Here is a 22,549-nt window from a genome sequence, read left to right as displayed (position 1 = left end):
TATTACACCCCAAAAGGTATTAATGCCTTAATATCATCACATATGTAATTTAATACAAACTCTTGATCTAACTTTGGAGAAGGCAGAGAAGAGCTGGCTAGTTTCTCCCTTGGGATTCTCTAACCATATATCTACCTTCTGGACTCTGATTAGAAAAGCACCTACATATCCTTTACCAGTTCCTTTAAATTAAAGTCAATTATCAATACCATATCATCTCATAACTTTAAGACTTTATTTGCATTCTGTTCATAACAATATTTGGGACTTGCAATGGTGAGGTTAAAGACAATCATAAACTACATATCACACTCATGCCTGCTACCACCTATGCAAACTAGAGGCAACTCACATATGCACAAAGACAAGAGACACAGATAAGCAGGAACACCAAGACTTCAAGACAATGAACAGAGACAGAGATGGGCCAAATTCACCAGAGAATGGTATTGCTTTTAGTGAGAAACAATAAGCTAATGTCAAGGTTTTATATAATATAATAGTCAATTTACTAATTTTTGCCAAGATCAAAACTGCAAGACTCTTATAAATTACCAACAGTATTCAAATCAAATGTTGAGAATCAATACATAACCACTTACCCCTCAGGAAAAACTGAATGGGGAGACCCTTCTCGATAAGCACAAGGTTTTGAGATTGTCTAAACTGTAGGATCTGCCATAAATTCTGGCAAAGAAAGAATCATGATGATTCACTATATATTTCCTTGCAGTCGTACCCCTTCTATTTGAATATCATATACAATTCTGAATTCCAAATTTTAAAAAAAGATGAAGGATTCATTTTATACTATTCAAGTTTTGCCAATGGATAAATTAGTTGAGAATATTTAAATTACTCACAGCCTAATAGGAACTTAAAACTAAGGGAAGGACGATCAAAGGACCATACAAATATGATCATATTCATACACAGGTGATCAAAACAATGAAGTTAAACTCAAGCAGATGATATTTGGATTAGACATAAGGACATACTTCCCTATGTGAGAGCTGTTTATTACCAGCTAAAATTTCTGGGGAATACACTAGAAATCTAATTTCCTGGTTTAAAGAATCAGTCCAGAATAATGAGTTTTCTCTTCTCTGATAGTGGCTGTGACTAAAGAACAATGAAGAACCTTCCATTTCTACAATCTGCAAAAGAAAGGAATGGATTAATAATGAACAATGAGTAATTTCTTTTTTTTTTTTTTTTTTTTTTTTTTGAGAGAGTCTCGCTCTGTCACCCAGGCAACAATCGTGCAGTGGCACCACCTTGGTTCGCCGCAACCTCCGCCTCCCAGGTTCAAGCAATTCTCTGCCTCAGCCTCCCAAGTAGCTGGGATTACAGGCACCCGCCACCAAGCCTGGCTAATTTTTGTATTTTTAGTAGAGACGGGGTTTCACCATCTTGGCGAGGCTAGTCTTGAACTCCTGACCTCGTGATCCACCCGCCTCGGCCTCCCAAAGCACTGGGATTACATGCATGAGCCACCGCGCCCGGGCTGAGTAATTTCTTACATCATTTTATTCTCTGTGCTTATGCTTCAGTACACAACAGAGAAACAGGCATAAGGTATAACTTGAAAAACACTAGAGATTTATTCCTTGAATTCTCAAATTTCCCCCAATCAACAAGTGGACTACAAGCAGAACACATACCTTCCTGTCGCATCAGAACAGTCTAACTGCTCTCCACATACAGACATTACAGGATACCTTATATACAAAATTCTGCTTCCTCCCCACCCACCCCCTGCCAGCACCATTCCCAGGCTTTTATGCCTTATACTAGCATACTTAAAAGAAAAATCACTAATTGAGAAGATTTGTTTAATTTAATCAATCAATGCACATTCTGCTTTGCCTATAACAAAAAACACTCTGTCCTACATCCTGGCACTGCAAAGCCTCTAGTACAATCCCTGGAAGAGCAAAATCTTTGTGGCACACTAAATACAGAGGACGGATTTCCTCTACTGAACAGAGATAAATAAATAAGCCAACACCAAAGTCAAGTCATACCCTGGGGGCCAGGGGTGTAAGAGTAGATTCATTGTGAATAATAAATAAGACCACTGGGCTATAGGCATAACAGTAATTTAGGTTAGAAAAAATATTTTAGTGACATGAGATAGAAAAAATTTGGGGCTTTTGAGGGGACAGGGTAATTAGCACACAAACTTATTCAAATTTTCTTCTTTTTTTGAGATGGAGTCTCACTCTGTCACCCAGGCAGGAGTGCAGTGGCACAATCTTGCTCACTGCAACCACCACCTGCCAGGTTCAAGTGATTCTCCTGCCTCAGCCTCCCAAGTAGCTGGGACTATAGGTGCCTGCTACCAAACCTGGCTAATTTTTTTTTTTTTTTTTAAGACGGAGTCTCTCTCTGTCGCCAGGCTAGAGTGCAATGGCGCGATCTCAGCTCACTGCAACTTCCACCTCCCAGGTTCAAGCGATTCTCCTGCCTCAGCCTCCCAAGTAGCTGGGACTACAGGCGCATGCCACCACACCTGGCTAATTTTTGTATTTTTAGTCGAGACACGGTTTCACCATGTTGGCCAAGCTGGTCTCGAACTCCTGACCTCAGGTGATCCACCCACCTTGGCCTCCAAAAGTGCTGGAATTATAGGCGTGAGGAAGTTTTATTCTCAAAAGGAGAATAAATGGGTTACTTATCAAATAAATGGGTTCAGTGACTAACCACTTCAAGACCAGCTCAAGAAGGATTTAAAAAGCCATTATTCTTTTTTTTTTTTTGAGATGGAGTCTTGCTCTGTTGCCCAGGCTGGAGTGCAGTGGCTAGATATCGGCTCACTTGCAACCTCGCCTCCAGGGTTCAAGTGATTCTCCCATCTCAGCCTCCCGAGTAGCTGGGACTACAGGGAAGCACCACCATGCCCAGTTGATTTTTGTCTTTTTAGTACAGATGGGGTTTCACAATATTGGCCAGGATGGTCTCGATCTCTTGATCTCATGATCCGCCTGCTTCGGCCTCCCAAAGTGCTGGGATTATAGGCGTGAGGCACTGTGCCCGGTCTTCAATTTTTAAGTCAGAATTGACAGGCATCATGGTTCAAAGTAAGCAAATGACACACTGACACAAAACATTTTCAATGAAAGGCATAATTAGTAACTTGCATGCAAGATTTTGAGGCTGAATTTACTGTAGGGACTTAGTATCATGTAACACAGAAAAAACCCAGTACATTTTACAGAACCAAAAGAAATGGATCATAAATACTATGTACAAATCAAAGCAATTATAAATACTGGAACAATTGTATACAGGCATGGGATTGTATTATAGTACACATTATAGTATACAATACTATACAAATGTATACAATACAAAAAGGGAAAGTTGGCTAGCCTCTGATTCATCTAGAAACATGTTAGTGTTTCCTTTTGTCCTTAACAGTGGTTCCTAGAGTGAATAATTATGCTCCAAATAAAAGAAATCTGACTTTACAGAATTGGCAAGTCCTTATAAAGCTGACTCGTGAACAACTCAGTGGTTAGGGGAACTGACCCCATATAGTTGAAAATTTGTGTATAAATTTTGACATCCCAAAAACTTAACTACTAATAGCCTACTGTTGACTGGAAGCCTTACTGATAATATAAATACTTGATTATATAGACTACTCTCTACATGTTATGCATTTGTGACATAACTTTTTCTTTTTTTTTTTTTTTTTTTTTTTTTTTTTTGAGACGGAGTCTCGCTCTGTCGCCCAGGCTGGAGTGCAGTGGCCGGATCTCAGCTCACTGCAAGCTCCGCCTCCCGGGTTTACACCATTCTCCTGCCTCAGCCTCCCGAGTAGCTGGGACTACAGGCGCCCGCCACTGCGCCCGGCTAGTTTTTTGTATTTTTTAGTAGAGACGGGGTTTCACCGCGTTAGCCAGGATGGTCTCAATCTCCTGACCTCGTGATCCGCCCGTCTCGGCCTCCCAAAGTGCTGGGATTACAGGCTTGAGCCATTGCACCCGGCCAAGGACATTTTAAAATAAAGAATGTGGCTTGGCAAAAGGGAGGTAAAACTCCACGCAAAGTGAATGGCATCTGAAATGTCTAAGAGGTAGACATAGCAAGTGCACTATTATCATAGCTGAAATGGAGAATGCCTATGCAAGGAAAGGAAAGATAGGTAAAATTAGGTTTTGAAATGTTTGTAATCATACATTTTTAAGTGATTTAAGAAACAAGTGGGAGCCACTTCAGGATTATGAGAAGATACTAACTTCAATATAGCATTCCAGGGTATTCTTAGGTTTAAAAACAAATGAAGTAGGAAGATACTACAGATAAAGAGGCAATTTAGGGATCTGGAAAAAAGTAATCTTTTTACAAAAACAGTGGGCAAAAAGACTTACTACCAGAAATACAGACCAGAGGGGAAGCATAAAGAGAAATGACAATCTGTTAGCTGGGCGTGGTGGCGCACACCTGTAATCCCAGCTACTCGGGAGGCTGAGGCACGAGAATTGCTTGAACCCAAGAGGTAGAGGTTGCAGTAAGCTGAGATCATGCCACTGCACTCCAGCCTGGGTGATAAGAGCAAAACTTTGTCTCACAAAAAAACAAAAAACAAAAAAAAAATTACAATCTCCATGCTAGAATTCAGGCAATTTTAAATCTTTATACTTTAGTGTGCTTCCTAGAATGGCTGCAGTGCTTTTCTACATTTTATAATTAAAATAGTCATACAAAAAGAGAATAAACATAACATATACACAGCCAAAGAATAATAAACACCCACACACCCATGTGCCCACCACCCAATTTAAGAAATAGAAAAATAAACCATGAGTTTAAGCCTCTCCAACTGATTACATACCCTTACATGAAATCCACCCTCCACCTTCTATAGAACACAACTATCCTGAATTTTGTGAAAAGCATTTCCTTTTTCTCTACAGACTTATCACAAGCATGTACTCCTGAACAGTATGTTCTTCAGTTTTGCCTGGTTTTGATTTATATATAAACGGAGTCATGATTCATATAGTCTTCTATGACTTGCTTTTTTCAATCAATGTGATGTTTTATGAGATTAGCCCAAGTTGTCGTATGCAGCTGCAGAATTCATTTTCATTACTGTATAGTATTTTACTATTGGAATAAACCATAATTTTTAAATCCACTCTAGTGTAGTTGGAATGTGTTATTTAAATTTTTCTATAATCTCAAAATATACTACTTTGAACTTTCTCAAATATATCTTCTGGCACGTTATGTATCAAGAAGTTTTCTACAATGTATTTCTAGGGGTGGAATTGCAAGGTGGTTACATGGTGCAAGTTCAATTCTACTAAGTAATGGTAAACTGTTTTCCTAAGTAGTGATATCAATTTATATTTCAGCTAGCAATGTATGTCAAGTCCTCATTATCCCACATTTTTGGTAACATGAACTTTTTTTTTTTTTTTTGAGATAGACCCTATCTGTCACTCATGCTTGAGTGCAGCAGTGTGATCAAGGCTCACTGCAGCCTCAACCTTTTGGGCTCAAGTATTTTCCCATCTCAGCCTCCCAAGTAGGTGGGACCACAGGCACACACCAACATGCCCAGATAATTTTTTAAAATGTTTCTGTAGAGATAGGATCTCACTTTGTTGTCCATGGGGGTCTCAAACTCCTGAGCTCAGCAATCCTCCTGCCTCAGCCTCTCAAAGTGCTGGAATTATACCGCCTAGCAGTAACAATTTTATTAGATTTTTAAATGTCTACCAAACTGAAGGGTATGACTTAATTTACATTTCTTAGATTAATAATGGGGGAAAGCATTTTTCATACGCTCAGGGGTTATTTGGGTTTCCTATCCTGAAAAAGGCCTGTTTGTAGCTTTGTCCATTTTTCTCTTGACTCATTTTATTTATTTATTTATTTATTTATTTATTTATTTATTGAGACAGAGTTTCGCTCTTGTTGCCCAGGCTGGAGTACAATGGCACAATCTCAGCTCACCACAACCTCCGCCCTCCAGGTTCAAGTGATTCTCCTGCCTCAGCCTCCCAAATAGCTGGGATTACAGGCATGTGCCAACATGCCAGGCTAATTTTGTATTTTTAGTAGAGACAGGGTTTCTCCATGTTGGTCAAGTTGGTCTCAAACTCCCGACCTCAAGTGATCTGCCCGCCTCGGCCTCCCAAAGTGCTGAGATTACAGGCGTGAGCCACCGCACCCGGCCTTTTATTTATTTTTTATAGGAATTCTCTGGACTTCTATGCTGGATACTAATCTTCTGTTACATATATATGTTGAAGATATTTTCTCTAGGTTTGTAGCCTTGTCTCTTTGCATTCTTTATGGAGTCTTTAGATAAATGAAAGTTTCTGAATTTCTGTAGTAAAATTTATCAATTTCCTAACCTTTTTTTCATGTCTTATTTAATAAGTACTTCCCTATCCCTGAGGTCATGATACTCTCTCATAGTTTCTTCTAAAACTTTAAAAAAAAAAAATTGGCCGGGCGCGGTGGCTCACGTCTGTAATCCCAGCACTTTGGGAGGCCAAGGCGGGCAGATCACGAGGTCAGGAGATCGACACCATCCTGGCTAACATGGTGAAACCCCGCATCTACTAAAAATACAAAAAATTAGCCAGGCATGGTGGCGGGTGCATGCAGTCCCAGCTACTCGGGAGGCTGAGGCAGGAGAATGGCGTGAACCCGGGAGGCGGAGCTTGCAGTGAACCGAGATTGCACCACCGAACTCCAGCCTGGGAGACAGCGAGACTCCGTCTCAAAAAAAAAAAAAAAAAAAAAAAAAAATTGAGACAGAGTCTCACTCTGTCACCTAGGCTGGAGTATAGTGGCACAAACACAGCTCACTGCAGCCTTGACCTCCTGGGCTCAAGCAAACCTCCTGCCTCAGCCTCCCAAGTAGCTGGGCCAACAGGTGCGCACCACCATGCCTGTCTAATTTTTGACTTATTGTAGAGACAGGATCTCATTTTGTTGTCCAGGCTAGTCTCAAACTCTTAGGCTCAAGCGATCCTCCCACCATGGCCTCCCAGAGTGCTGAGGTTAGAGGGGTGAGTCACATTTTAGTCCTTAATTCATCTGAAATTCTTACTTTTGGTATGGTATGAAATAGGAAACTAATTTCCTTTTTTCTTTTCCCTATAGGGATAACTAATTGTCTAAACGCCATTATTGAAAAATCCACTTTCTCCTTAGAGTCACAGGGCAAGTAGCAAGTTTCCTATATGACTATTTCTGAACCACAAATTTTGTTCCACTGATTTATTTGCCATACTGTGTAGATACCACATTATCTTAATTATTATAGTTTTATAATAATTCTTGATATCTCATAAAGTATGCTAGTCATTAATACTGTTTGGCAAATATCTCTGGTCTTACCCCTCTTAAGGATCACCATAGGACTACAGTTCCAGGTTCCCTTGTGGGTCAGTGGGACAAGATTAGTTCTGTTTCAATGAGCTGTGAGCAGAAGTGACCTGCTGAGCATTAACTGCCTGTGCAAAACCGTCCAAAGCTCTTTTCCCCCCTGGCTTAGCAACTAATATTTTATATGGTGATCAAGCATGGTGCTGTTCATGCCAGCACCTTGAGAGGCCAAGGTGGGAAGATGACTTGAGGCCAGGAATTCAAGATCAGCCTTGGGTAACATAGCAAGTCCTCATCTCTACCAAAAAGTAAATAAATAAAAAGGAGTTGGGCATGGTGGCACACATCTATAGTCCTAGCTACTTGGGAGGCTGAGGCACAGAATTGCTTGACCCCAGGAAACTGAGGCTGCAGTGAGCTATGACTGGTACCACTGTACTCCAGGCTGGGTGACAGAGCAAGATCCTATCTCTAAAAAATAATAATACTCAATACAATTGTAGCTTTGGTACCTAAGTGATATAATCAGTCGTATCCCTACTTATCTTCAGTGAATGAGAAATAAATCTTTGGTATATTAATCACAGGGAGTTTAGGGTTCTTTGTTACCACAATATAATTTAGCACACTCTGGGCCAGGAATGGCAGTTCATGCCTGTAATCCCAGCACTTTGGGAAGCCGAAGTGAAAGGACTGCTTGAGCCCAGGAGTTCAAAACCAGCCTAGGCAACATAGTCAGAACCCATCTCTACCAAAAATTTAAAACTCAGCCAGACATGGTAGCACATGCCTGTGGTGCCAGCTACTCGGGAGGCAGAGGCAAGAGGACTCCTTGAGTCCAGGAGGTCGAGGCTGCAGTGAACTGTAATAGCCCTACTACACCTCAGCCTGGGCAACAGAACAAGATCCTATTTCAAATAAATAAATAAATAACTTAGCCTGCCTACTCTGAAGTCACACTCTGTTGTTATTTTTCAGTACTGTCCTATTTTTCCCTGTTTGTTATGTAAATTTCAGAACTGTCTTTTCTCAACTTCCAAAATAAGCCTACTGATGAGAGTATACATGAGTACAACCACATTGGAAAACAAATGGCATTATCTAAAAAAGTTGAAGACGTACATATTCTATGATCTAGCAATTCCAGTCCTGGGCATGTGTACAAAAGAAATGTGTACACATAGGTAAACATGTACAAAAATGTTCTCAGTAATACTCTTCATAAAAATAAAAAACTGGAAACAATCCAAATGACTGCCAACATTTGGTAGTTGGTCAGGCACAGTGGCTCACGTCTGTAATCCCAGCACTTTGGGAGGCCAAGGTGGGCAGATCACCTGAGGTCAGCAGTTCGAGACCAGCCTGGCCAACACGGAGAAACCCTGTCTCTACTAAAAATACAAAATTAGCCAGGCATGGTGGCGCATGCCTGTAATTCCAGCTACTCAGGAGGATGAGGCAGAAGAATCGCTTGAAACCAGGAGGCAGAGGTTGCAGCAAGCTGAGATCGTACCATTGCACTCCAGTCTGCTCAACAAGAGCAAAACTCTGCCTCAAAAATGAAAAAAAAAAAAAAAGGAAAGAAAAGAAAAGAAAAAAAGAAATACCATACAATAATGAAAATGAACTAGACCTACACACAACAATGTAGATGCTCTCATAAACATATTGCTGAGCTAAGAAACACACACAAAATTTACATAGAATGATTCCATTTACAATGAAGTCTCAAAAACAGGTAATCTTTAAATTAGATTAAGAATAAATATATAGGTAGTACAACATCAGATAAAACAAGGAAATGGGCCAGGCGCGATGGCTCACGCCTGTAATCCCAGCACTTTGGGGGGCCAAGGCGGGTGGATCACAAGGTCAAGAGTTCGAGACCAGCCTGACCAACATGGTGAACCCCTGCCTCTACTAAAAATACAAAAATTAGCCGGGCATGGTGACATGCACCTGTAATCCCACCTACTTGGGAGGCTGAGGCAGAAGAATCACTCGAACCCAGGAGGTGGAGGTTGCAGTGAGCCGAGATTGTGCCACTGCATTCCAGCCTAGGCGACACAGTGAGACTCTGTCTCAAAAAAAAAAAAAAGGGAAATGATTACCACAAACATTAGGAAGTCCCTGGGAGAAAAGAGATCTGATTGAGAAAAAAGGGAGGATAATTTTCTTTCTTTTTTTTGTTTTGTTTTGAGACAGTGTCTTGCTCTGTCACCCAGGCTAGAGTGCAGTGGTATGGTCCTGGCTCACTGCAACCTCCACTTCCCGGGTTCAAGTGATTCTCATACCTCAGCCTCCTGAGTAGCTGGGATTATGGGCATGTGCCACCACACCCGGCTAATTTTTTGTATTTTTAGTAGAGATAGGGTTTTGCCATGTTGGCCAGACTGGTCTTGAACTCCTTACACCTCAGGTGATCTACCCGCCTCGGTCTCCCAAAGTGCTGGGATTACAGGCGTGAGCCACTGCGCCCAGCCAGTTCTGTTTCTATAGCTGGCAACAAACAGAAAATGCAATTTAAAAAGCATTTTATAATAGCAACAAAGTATATGCAGTAAATATGAATAAATCTTACAAAAATGGTATAAGACATTTGTGTAAAACCTCCACAGAGATCCAGTACAACAAGTAATCAAAGTCAACACCCTTGCAATAACTCTTCAAGTCAAAATAAAAAATTGCCAGTACTGGCAGGGCATGGTGGCTCACACCTGTAATCACAGCACTTTGGGAGGCTGAGGCGGGTAGATCACCTGAGGTGTAAGGAGTTCAAGACCAGTCTGGCCAACATGGCGAAAGACCAGTCTGGCCAACATGGCGAAACCCCAGCTCTACTAAAAACACAAAAAATTAGCCAGGCGTGGTGGTGGGTGCCTGTAATCCCAGCTACTTGGGAGGCTGAGGCAGGAGAATCGCTTGAACCTGGGAGGCAGAGGTTGCAGTGAGCTGAGATCGCACCATTACACTCCAGTCTGTGCAACAAGAGCGAAAGCCCATCTCAAAAAAAAAAAAAAGAAACAGAACTGAATGTTATGCCTTGATGCAACAACCCACTATACTCTCTTATTGTTGCTTCTGACTTATCAGTAGATTGAGTTTTCTTGTAACAGTCATATCATCTGCAAATAACAGCAACTTTGTTTCATCCTTTATAATCTTTGTATCTTTCCTTTGGGTTTCTCTTATTTACAATGATTAGAATCTAGTTCAATGATGAACTGTACTATTTTCATGTTCTATAAAAGTATTTTAATTTTTTTTATTTTTTTAGAGACAGGATCTTGCTCTATCACCCTGGCTGGAGTGTAGCGGCACAATCATAGCTCACTTCAGTGTTGAACTCCTGGGCTCAAGTGATCCTCCCACCTCAGCCTTCAGAGTAGCTGAGTCTACAGGTATGTGCCACTATGCCCCGCTAATTTTTGTTTTCTTTGTAGAGATGGGGTCTTCCTATGTTGCTCAGGCTGGTCTCACATTGCTGGCTTCAAGTGATCCTCCCATCTTAGCCTCCCAAAGCACTGGGAATACAGGCATAGCCACTGCTCACAGCCCTATAAAAGTAGTTTTAAAGTGGGGAACAAAAGAGACATCGTACAGGAGGACCCAGGTGCTGATGGCTCATTTCAAGTGTACTCCTTCATATGTTTATCACCATTTCCCTTCTCTCAGAAAATGAAGCCCTCCATCCTGGATGAGGGAATAGCTCTTGAAAACTGGCTATTCTAACAATTTAAACTTCTTAACGACTAAAATCAAGTTCAGCTCATCCACACTTCCAAATTAATCTATCTGCATTACAAGTCTATAATTTTCAAATCAAGTATACGATAATTAAAAGAATAGAAACAATGCCATCTAAAACGTGAAGTGTGTTCAAACTAGAGACTAATTATTTAACATCTATATAGCACTGAGGAACTGAAAAGCACTTAGGGGAATAAATCAAACTTTTAATACACTCCCAACACAACAGATGAGGCAGTGAAGGAAAATAAATCTCTTGGTTAGATCAGGCAGTGATGTAATGAGGAAAGTACCAGAATTCTAACACATCCTCAGAGTTATGAAGACCCAAAATATAGCCTTTGATAAATACATCCCCAAGACCATTTATCTATCCACCACAAGCAACTGTCTCTCTGAAAGAGTCCCAAAATATTTCCTCAGCCCAACAAATTGACAATTTCCCTTCTGTACTTGTGTATCTCAGAGGGTAGTCTAGTAGTTGGCTTTCTTCATCTCTCTAGCTTATATAATGATACTGATTTATACTAAGTAACAGTTTGTCCCTCAGGAAAATGAAATATAACAAGAGTGTGGCAGCCAGTTCTCCAGAGTCCTACCCAGATCAATGAAGAGTACAGCACAGTCCTGACTAGTCAAAGGCCTCTCAGAGGTCATATAAGTGCTCTCATCCCTTCTTGGTACAGACAAGAGTTTCCAGAGTCAGACAGTTCTTCTACTAGGGACTTCTCCAGGATTCACATTTCCCTAGTAAGTATCCCAAACATGTTTTGCTTTTTTGTTTTTCTCTCCCTTTCTGAATGACATTTTTTGTTGTTGTTTGTTTTTTTCTCCCTAATGCCATGAATCAGACTTCTTTTGGACTTACTGACCACGGGACTACTGTATTTCTTCTTTATCTAAGTTAGATACTTAATGTATCTTTCAGAAAATCAGATAAAATGCCCTTTGGATGGACCCCTGTCTAAATGGGCACAGTAAGAAATGTTATATTCAACTTGTAAGAGATTTGGTTGTATTAAAATTCATATTTGAACTCCCCAATAAACCAATAATTTATATTCTATATATTGTTACAAGTTATAATGGTTCCAGCTGGGCATGACGGCTCACGCCTGTAATCCCAGCACTTTGGGAGGCCGAGGCGGGCATCACCTGAAGTCAGGAGTTGGGAGGCCAGCCTGGCCGATACAGTGAAACCCTGTCTCTACTAAAATTAAAATTAGCCAGGTGTGGTGGTCAGCGCCTTGGGAGGCTATTTGGGAGGCTCCCTATTTGGGAGTCAGGAGTTCAAGACCAGCCTGGCCAACATGGTGAAATCCCATCTCCACTAAAAATATATTTCAAAAACTAGTCACCACCTACTGGGGAGGCGGAGGCAGGAGAATCATTTGAATCTGGGAGGGGGAGGTTGCAGTGAGCCGAAACTGCACCATTGCACACCAGCCTGGGTGACAAGAGCAAAACTCCGTCTCAAAAAGAAAACAAAACAAAAAAACAAGTTATAATGGTTCCAAACAAAGGGTAGAAAACAAGATGTTTATGACCCAAGTGGCAAAAAGTTCAGAAGAATCACTTATCTCTTTCTAAAAATATCTGCCCGGCCGGGCGCGGTGGCTCACACCTGTAATCTCAGCACTTTGAGAGGCCGAGGCAGGTGGATCACCTGAAATCAGGAGTTCGAGACCAGCCTGGCCAACATGGCGAAACCCTGTCTCTACAAAAATACAAAAATTAACGGAGCATGGTGGTGCGCGCCTATAATCCCAGTTACTCAGGAGGCTGAGACAGAAGAATTGCTTGAACCCAGGAGGCGGAGGTTGCAGTGAGCTGAGATTGTACCAGTGCACTCCAGCCTGGGTGACAGAATGAGACTCCATCTCAGAAAAAAAAAAAAGGAGAAGCATACTTGCATAGTATTCTGTCACATCAAATAGAGCTGCATAAGCAAAACAGGTTCAGTAAAAGAGACTACCCAAGTCAAGTACTAATTCTTTGAAGCAAGCAAACCAATCATATCCATTTTTGCACTAAACCACAGGTAGATAATTCAGTAACAAATTCTTTAGCATCATCCTGATTAACCAAACCACCTTGATATTGACCATGTGGCCACCGAATGGTAGTGAGAAGAAACTAATTGGAAGTACTTACCTTGAGAGCACAAAAGATGCAGGAATCTCCCATGCACTTGTGAGTTGTAAGCTGCCTAAAGCTACGTCGGAAGATATCCAAGTGCCACAAAACCTGGTGAGAAAGGGAAAACATTTCATTACTCTATAAAAAGCCACCATTTAATTTTAAAGTAAAAGAGTTCAAGCAAACATAGGTAATGACTGCAGAAGATATCTTTATTCCCAGAGAAAACTTCATTCTAGTATATTAAAACAAATGTGAAAAATGGTGAGATATCTAACAGGAAAAATGAATGGTCATATTCTGGGAAAGATATTAATTTGAACATAAAGTGAAGGTAATACAGTTAAAATATGACATGACATACCTCAAATGTGATCCTGAAGAGGAAATTTATGGGTTAAAGCTGAAGAATAAGGATTTACATTAATGATCCACACAAGAAAAGCAAGAATATTTTATAACTTATATTAGAAATGTGAACCCATAGAAATGTGAACTGTAGTATGGAATTTTTTCTTTGTTAGAACTCTCAATTTTTAGACATTTCTAAGAGAAGTGTGATCTCCTTAAGTCAATAGGGTAAAAAATTATGATTTCTATACTTTTGTTGAAATGGAAAAAAATATGATATTAACAGTGATAAATCATGTTATAGTATATACCCTTGATGTGATGTGTTGAAAACGGCACTCTACTTTTGTGGTCTTCCTCCCCAAAACCTATTACCCTAGTCTAATCATGAGAAAAGCATTAGACAAATTCCAATAGGGGAAGGGGGATATCCAAAAAAATACTTGATCAGTACTCCTCAAAACTGTCAAAGATTATCAAAAACATAAACATTCTGAGAAAATGTCACAGCTAAGAGAAGCCTAAGAAGACATGACAAGTAAATCTAAATGTGGTATCCTGGATGAAATCTTGGGCCAGGAAAGGACAGCAGGTAAAAACCAAGGAAATCTGAATAAATTGCAATTTTTAGTTAAAAAAGAAATGATGTAATATATAGCATAATGCCTTAGGAAGCTCCCCCCTTGCTAGGAAAGCATTTAATGTCATAATATGTGAAAAAGCATAAATTTCTGGAGCCCCAGATGACGCACACCTCTGGAGCTTCTTCTTACTTATATGTCTCAAGATCCATACTCTAAAAGTTCTTTGAAACTGGCTATGCTCCCAAGTAAATAACATCTTTTTATAACAAATGTAATAAGTTCAACTCATTTGTGGCAAATACAGCTTTGAAACCAAAAGTCAGAATATTAGCTCATAGCAACAACTATTTTCAACATGTAACATGATTATAATAGGGACTCCAAAACCACCAATGCCTCAATCATTAAGTATGGATACAGAAATATGTGTATGTGTGTGTGTGTATACATATATATAATGTATTGTATATGGCACTGGAAATTAGAATGGAAACTCATAAACAGCATTGTTTCAACTGACAATATAAATAGACCACATAGAAAAAAACAATTATAAAAATGGGACTATGGCCAAGAAGGGGGTAAACATACACATTTATATCAATGCCTTATTTTGCCTGCTTCTAAATCACAAAAGTATTACCAGGATAAAAAGTAACTAAAAAAACTAATATGTGGCCAGGTGTGGTGGCTCATGCCTATAATCTCAGCACTTTGGGAGGCCAACGCAGGAGGATCGCTTGAGCCCAGAAGTTCAAGACCAGCCTAGGCAATTACAATGAGATCCCCTCTCTACAAACAATTAAAAAAAAAAAATTAGTCAGGTATGGTGGCACGTGTCTGTAGTCCTAGCTACTAGGGAGGCTGAGGTGGGAGGATCGCTTGAGCCCAGGATGTTAAGGCTGCAGTGAGCTATGAGTACACCACTGCACCCCAGCCTTGGCGACAGAGTGAGACCCCTGGCTCCAAAAAAAGAAATAAAGAAAGAAAACTAATATGCATCATCCAGGACAAAAACCTAGCCAACTCCACCTAAACACATGAAATTTGTGGTAATAATTAGGGAAAGCACTTAAAATTTTTTTTATAGGGTTGCCAGCACATAATTTTTTTAAAAAATTGTTTTCAAATAAAAACTTAAAAACCGAGAAAAAGACTGGGCGCCGTGGCACACACCTGTAAGCCCAGCACTTTGGGAGGCCGAGGTGGGCAGATTACCTGAGGTCAGGAGTTCAAGACCAGCCCAGCCAAAATGGCGAAACCCTGTCTCTACCAAATGTACAAAAATTAGCCCGGTGTGGTGGCAGATGGTCTGTAATCCCAGCTATTCAGGAAGCTAAGGCAGGAGAATCGCTTGAACCCAAGAGGCGAAGATGGCAATGAGCTGAGATCCCACCACTTCACTCTAGCCTGGGCAACAGAGCAAGACTCCGTCTCAAATAAATAAAAACTGAGAAAGAGCATGAAACTTTTATTACTTAGATAAGCTTGGCAACATTCTTGTATTATGAATGAGGAAACTCAGACACTATTACCTGTACAAGGTCACAAGACTAGTCTACAGAATGGCTAAAACTAGAACCCAGGTCTCCTCCTAATGCCCAAGACCATTGTTCTTTATACTAAACATCTTGTCTTCTCTCATAGCAACCTATTTTCTCATAACATCTGAGGAGTCAAGCTAATGTTTTACCCAAGTATAATTATCTTGGGTGGAAAATTTCATTTACTTTTACGCTGAAGAGCAGAAAAGAAGAGAAAGTAATTACTTGAAAGTTAGGCCAAGGGGGATGAACTTAACACGCTATGGGCATGACTGGGCAGAGCAGACAGACAGAAAGCTTTGGGATTCTAAGACCACTTAAGTAGCAAGCAACAGTGAAAGGGAAAATGCAGGGTAGATAATCACCTTAAGGGAATTTACTTTCCCCTAGCTCTATTCAAGTGTATCTGACTAGACACCAGTTATGAGCCATAACAGGAGAGCTCAAAGGGAGGAGATAAATTGGACAAAGACTAGACTCCATTCAATATGTGGGCCAAGAGCCTGAATATTAAGAGACAAGATTAACATACCTGAAAGTCTGACTTGTGGAAAGAATTTTGCTTCTATACTAGAGAAAAGCAACTAGGATAACATACCTGGCTCCCAAAAGGAAAAAGAGAAAACAGGCCAGGCGCAGTGGCTCACGCCTATAATCCCAGCACTTTGGGAGGCTGAGGCAGGTGGATCACTTGAGGCTAGGAGTTCAAAACCAGCCTGGCCAACATGGTAAAACCCTGTCTCTACTAAAAATACAAAAATTAGCTGGGTGTGGTGATGCACAGCTGTAATTCCACCTACTTGGGTGGCTGAGGCATCAGAATTGCTTGAACCGCCAAGATCACCCATGGTCCCAGCTACTCAGGAGGCTAAGGCAGGAGGATCACCTGAGCCCCGGAGGTCAAGGCTGCAGTGAGCTGTGATTGGGCCACTATACTCCAGCCTTGGCAATAGAATGAAACTCTGTCTCAAAAAAAAAAAAAAAAGAAAAGAAAAATAAGAACCCGTAGAGATTGCTCAGGAAAAAAAGTTGATAAATAGAAAGATGAGCCAGGCGCGGTGGCTCACGCCTGTAATCCCAGCACTTTGGGAGGCCGAGGCGGGTGGATCACAACGTCAGGGGTTCGAGACCAGCCTGACAAATATGGTGAAACCCTGTCTCTACTAAAAATACACAAATTAGCCAGGCATGGTGGCGGGCACCCATAGCCCCAGCTACTGAGGAGGCTGAGGCAAGAGAATCGCTTGAACCCGGGAGACGGAGGTTGCAGTGAGCCAAGATCGCGCCACTGTACTCCAGCCTAGGCAACACAGCAAGACTCCATCTGAAAGATCACCTGGCCCATTTACCTCCCTTTAGGCATGTAAATAATAGTAGTTACAGTTACTATTTTTTCTCTTTCCATTATTAATCCCTCTTTTTGTAAATGAGGTAATTGAGATTCAAAGAGATAAAGTGACTTGCCAAAGATCACACAGATAAATGTAAAAATGACCTCAGGTTACTAACCTCAAACAGAGACTATCAAGAATTTTATTTAAAAAGAGTTACCAGAAATACAGCATCAGCAATTAAAAGTCAAAGTTCACCAAAAATAATTACCCTTACCTGCAGGGCACTGTTGAGGAAGCAGCTGTTTTGCCCTGGCTCATTGCTGAGGCCTTTGCTAGGGGCTATGGAGGTTGAGCTTCGAGGTGCAAACATCCCTTGTACACTACCACGACCCCCTGAAAAATAATTTCTCTTCCAAGACATTATTGTTCACATTTAGCCTGAAAAAAAACGGAGAAGGTTTTGTGCCTTTTTGGCAGGAATTTATGTCTGCTAAAGTTCTAAAAGGAAAGGGAATCCAGAATTTAGTGAATTTATGTTGGAAGATTTTGAGTTTACCACCTTCCAAATATCATCTGCATAGTTCAAGGGACTCAGGTATCCTCCTAGATCTAGATGACAGAGTCCTTCCTCACTTGTTCCAAACAATCTCCAAAATGTAACATGGCACAGGACTAATGCAAACAGAGAAATCCTTAAGTATTGCTTCCTTCTATTTTTCTTGAACAGCCTCAATAACGTCCTGGTGAAGTGGGTGTAATTCTCAACTCCAGCAGCATCCAGGATCAGGGTAAGATGTGTTCTTCAAGCTTGTTGATAATGCTTCTTATGGACTGAAGATTTTTCCAACTGGAAGGAGAGGTAGACAGATAAGCAAGAATCCAACATAACCCTCCTCGCCCTTTATTGCCTTGGTCTCATCATCCTCTGAAGCAAAAACTCAAATTCTGAGCAACTGCAAAAGGTTCCACAAAGCCAAGAAGAAGCCTGTTTGAATCATCTGAGGTTTTTGTTGATGTTCTTGCTCCTTCTTTTTAATGTGCCCCAAACTTCTATTGTCTCATCCAGATCTTCAGCAAGTCTCTCCTCTTTCTTCTGGGACTAGAATAGCCAGCTGTGTCAGAGAGCTTTAACAGAAATAAAAAAAATCAAAAGCTTGCGTCACTTAATGACTCTACTGGCTTTGGACTGTTCTGCCAAGATCAACGTTGCCTCACCTCTTGCTATAAACTGGAAACCTTGGCAAACAATGCCAAAAAAAAAAAGGAAAAAAAAAAAAAAAAAAGAGAGAGAGACACCCAAACTAAAGAGATGGAAAAAAGGTATGAACAGCTTTACTTTCAGGGGAAAATTATCTGCAATTTTCTTGAAACACAAGAAAGTTGATCTGGATAGAAATAAAACCCAAATACAAACTTTCCAGTATCAGGCTAACACAAAACAAATCACCAAGTAAGCACACACCAACTAGGAACTGAAACAGTTTCTTTTGGACATTGTGAATAAAGCACTTTCTAAAAGGTGTTTTCCAAGAATATGCTTATGAAAACCTGCTTAAAAGTGAGAGCAGTCTATGTGAGCAGTCTAAGATCTGTTCTGAGTAAAGATGTTCCACCCAGAGAAACACTGATGGTGAGTAAACCACAAGTCCTTAACATGCAGTTCAAGAGAACTAAATCTCCTCCTGCCCTGTTTGTTTGTTTGTTTCATTTTTGCCAGAGGATCAGAAAGATAATTTGGGTTACAAATCACTTAATCTCCAGATTATATCCAAGGGCTCACAATCAGAGGCAATCCATTGACCAACTTTAGTTTTCAACTAATTAAAATACCAGTGAGGCAACAGAGAGTAATACCAAAGCAAGTATGTTCCCTGGAAGGAAATCACCACATCTCCAACTTAAAGTTTTCCTATAAGGCTGCCATGTCCATCTACATAAGGAAAAATGTTTAAATGTTAAGTGTTAAATTTGCCAAGATCAACAATTCCTCAATCTTCTCCCTTCCTTCTCACCATCATATGCACCATCTAAAAACGCAAAAATGCTTTAACATCTTAATCACTCTCTGGGAGATCACCTAGCATTGTCTACAGCATGTCCAGTGGAAAAACTGAGGTACAGGAATATTAAATGGTTGCATAAGACTGTTCTTTCCCTTCTGTAAATTCCTAGACTATTTATAATCTACATGTCACAATTAAAGTATTTGATTATACAGTGTACTGTCACATTATTCTCTATTTTTATTACCCTCTGTTTTATATCGTATCTGTCATAATATGACTACATGAAATGAAATAGTAACTACAGTCAGGTATGTGCTAAACACGATACTTACGTCCTTTATTCAATATTCACAACAGTCCTATCAGATAGTTATTAATAGTTCCATTTTACAGAAAAGTAAAGGGAGGCTTAAAGACATTAACTTGCCCAATTCAACGCTGGTAAGTGGCAGAGCTAGAAATGTTTGACTATTAAACTATGACTCAATTATATATTTTATTATTCTATTCCAAAAGCTCCTATTACAGTGCTAGTCATAAGGAGGCAGTCAATAAATACTGCCTGATTAACATGACACCAGAAAAGAACCCATATCTCCCACACAGACTATAAGACCCTCACCTCTCTACACACACCCTCATACACACCCCACTCAAGGCCACCAAACAACTTCCAACAAGCCATGCAGCATTCCTTCAGCTCAACTGCTGCAAAGGAATGACAAGTACCAAGCCTCCACTTTGCTCACAGCCAAAAGGACTTGGCACACAGGTGGGGTTTCCAATATCCACATTAGGAGCTTAATGAAACTCGGCCTGCCCTATGACACACACTCCTGAGTACAGGGAGCAAAAGGAGAAAAACACAGTAGCAGAGAAAAGATTCTCAGGCTCTGAATGGCAGTATTATGTAGGCTAAAGCAGTAAGTCCTCAGACCTGTTTTAGGTGTGTCACCAGCTAGAAGTGACAGCATAAAGACCAGACAAGAGAGGCAGTAACAAGTGGTCCAGAGAAATACTAACACCAAAAACATTTCATTTAAATTGTAGATATAGCATTAAACAACGTAATCCTTCTCCAATGCCATTTACTGAAGATATGTGAGGAGGGGAATTATAGTTTTATCTGTATGGCTCTCACTACCTAGTTTGTTTATTTGTTTTGTTTTGTTTTTTGAGGCGGAATCTCACTCTGTCGCCCAGGCTGCAGTGCAGTCGCGCGATCTTGGCTCACTGCAGCCTCCGCCTCTTAGGTTCAAGCAATTCTCCCGCCTCAGCCTCCCAAGTAGCTGGGATTACAGGCATGCACCACCATGCTCAGCTATTTTTTATATTTTTGTATTTAGTAGAGACAGGGTTTCACCATGTTGACCAGGATGGTCTCCAACTCCTGACCTCAGGTGACCCTCCCGCCTCGGCCTCCCAAAGTTCTGGGATTACAGGCGTGAGCCACCATGCCTGGCACCTATTATATTTAGTACAGTAACATCCTATACAGGTTTGTAGCATAGGAGCAGTAGGCTATATCATATAGTCTAGGTGTGTAGTAGGCTACATCATCTAGGTTTATGCAAATTCACTTAAATGATATTCACGCAGTGACAAAACCACCTCACAACACATTTCTCAGAACATATTCCTGTTGTCAAGCAAAACATGGCTGCACTTTTGCCATACTTTTACCTAACAATCCTACTCCTAGATATTTTACCATAAAGAAATAAAAAATTGGGCTGGGCATGGTGGCTCATGCCTAAAATCCGAGAATGGGAGGCCGAGGCTGGTGGATCACTTGAGGTCTGGAGTTCGAGGCAAGCCTGGGCAACAACGTAAACTTCTAGGAAAGTAAAAGCCAAAATTGGGACGGAAGCATGTCATCTTATTACTTATTACTTATTTCCTTGTGTAACACAGTTACTAAGTTGTATGTCCCACTGTTCCCAATCTGAAAACACTAGCCTCCTGTGGGTAAGCCAAAAACTTTTCCACGTATGATATGATGGAAAACAGTGGGTCTCAACCTTTTTGCAGTGCCTCACATCCAAAGGCAGATTTACCAACCCACTAATGAAACTTAAGCTTCAGGGCTCTTTCTCTTGCACAGATTCTCAAGGCCCAATATCTCATTTTCTGTTTCAAAAAATATTTTCCTTAAATGAGGCCCTCTGAATTGTATAAGCTTCAAGTGTCACAGAATCTGAGTCTGCCCCATCCACATTACATAAACTGGGCTTTTATAGTATATGTCACTTGAGAAAATACATAATTCAAAAAGCTACTTTGAATTCAGTAATACTAATAACTTTGCATTTTATAAAAGAAACATCTAATGTTATTCTCTGTATAAAATTTGTTTTACCTAAATAGATCTAAATATAATATTTAGTCCACATTTGGATTTTGGATTCTTGTGTTCACAGCAAGTAACTCCACAGTCCACAGGGCTAAATTGAAAAGATCATTACAGATTAAGGCTGCCAGAATTAAAGGCATACCTCTAGAAGCTGGTGACCTTTAGAAAAAAACACTTTCTCTGTATTAGTGAAATACAGAGAATGATTCCTTCACAAGTATACACAGTACAGCTTAATGTGCTACCATTTTTCTCAGGCCAAAGTAATAAACCAGGCTCCAGCTGCAGCCACCCTAATTATCCCCCACTGTATTCTTCACCAACAAAGTCAGCTTCTCTCAGCCTCTGTTTCTGAAAAAACCCAAAGCAGTCATTCAAATGGAACTGGCTTGTGCATAAAGGGAGATGAGGCCTGGAAGGACACTGGGCTAGGAGGAGTCTGGCGCCCTAAGAGACAGTGGGGTAAATGAGGTCCAGAGAGCTACAGGTTATTAGCATAAGAGATTCATTATGAGCAGAGCTGGAATTGAACTGAAACCAATGAAGACTAGATAGAATTTGTTCCTGCAAAGCCTGGGAACCCTTTGATAAAACCAGGTGTAAAGTGTGGGAAGTTTCGAAGGAGATGAATTTTTTTTTTTTTTTTTTTTTTTTTTTTTGTGACAGAGTTTCGCTCTGTCGCCCAGGCTGGAGTGCAGTGGCACGATCTTGGCTCACTGCAAGAGCCACTCCACCTCCCAGGTTCAAGCAATTCTCCCACCTCAGCCCCCGAGTAGCTGGGATTACAAGTGTGCGCCACCATGCCCAGCTATTTTTTGTACTTTTAGTAGAGACGGGGTTTCGCCACGTTGGCCAGGCTGGCCTTGAACTCCTGGCCTCAAGTGATCCACCCACCTCGGCCTCCCAAAGTGCTGAGATTACAGGCATGAGCCACGACGCCCTGTCAAGGAGATGGACCTTTTAAGCTAATTAATTTCACAGTAACTAAAGTTCAATAAAGTCTTTAAGGAGACACTACTAATTCCATGTGTAGAGAACTCCAAGACATTAATAAAAACGATAGTATCAACGTATCTCCACTAAGGCATTTATTAACTACATAGGAAAACATAGTAGTTTCACAATGGAG

The 22,549-nt window shown here is 40.6% G+C and overlaps 3 protein-coding genes across 24 annotated transcripts in view; 2 read left to right on the top strand and 1 right to left on the bottom strand.

The window, feature by feature from the left end:
- Nucleotides 1-22,549, top strand: part of CHCHD1 (coiled-coil-helix-coiled-coil-helix domain containing 1) — a 191,658-nt gene that overhangs the window by 48,276 nt on the left and 120,833 nt on the right. The window lies entirely within an intron of this gene.
- The window catches only part of FAM149B1 (family with sequence similarity 149 member B1), a 519,129-nt gene that overhangs the window by 402,180 nt on the left and 94,400 nt on the right, over nt 1-22,549 (top strand). The gene's annotated exons all lie outside the window — the stretch shown is intronic.
- The window catches only part of USP54 (ubiquitin specific peptidase 54), a 118,489-nt gene that overhangs the window by 51,314 nt on the left and 44,626 nt on the right, over nt 1-22,549 (bottom strand). For 14 of the 22 annotated variants that reach the window (XR_007728682.1, XR_007728683.1, XM_050803342.1 and 11 more), the window contains exons 2-3: nt 17,336-18,186; nt 13,264-13,356 (exon numbers count right to left, since the gene is read on the bottom strand). Coding sequence is in view for 20 of the 22 variants with exons in the window: in XM_050803342.1 (XP_050659299.1) it covers nt 13,264-13,356; nt 17,336-17,482 (240 nt within the window). In the remaining 2 variants the exon portion in view is untranslated. The remainder of the gene's footprint in view (nt 1-13,263; nt 13,357-17,335; nt 18,187-22,549) is intronic. The other 8 variants (XM_050803349.1, XM_050803352.1, XM_050803341.1 and 5 more) reach the window with 2 other exon arrangements.

This window comes from Macaca thibetana, chromosome 9 (genome assembly GCF_024542745.1).
Source record: "Macaca thibetana thibetana isolate TM-01 chromosome 9, ASM2454274v1, whole genome shotgun sequence".
Taxonomy (NCBI): Eukaryota; Metazoa; Chordata; class Mammalia; order Primates; family Cercopithecidae; genus Macaca; species Macaca thibetana.
This window is presented reverse-complemented; position numbering and strand designations above follow the sequence as displayed.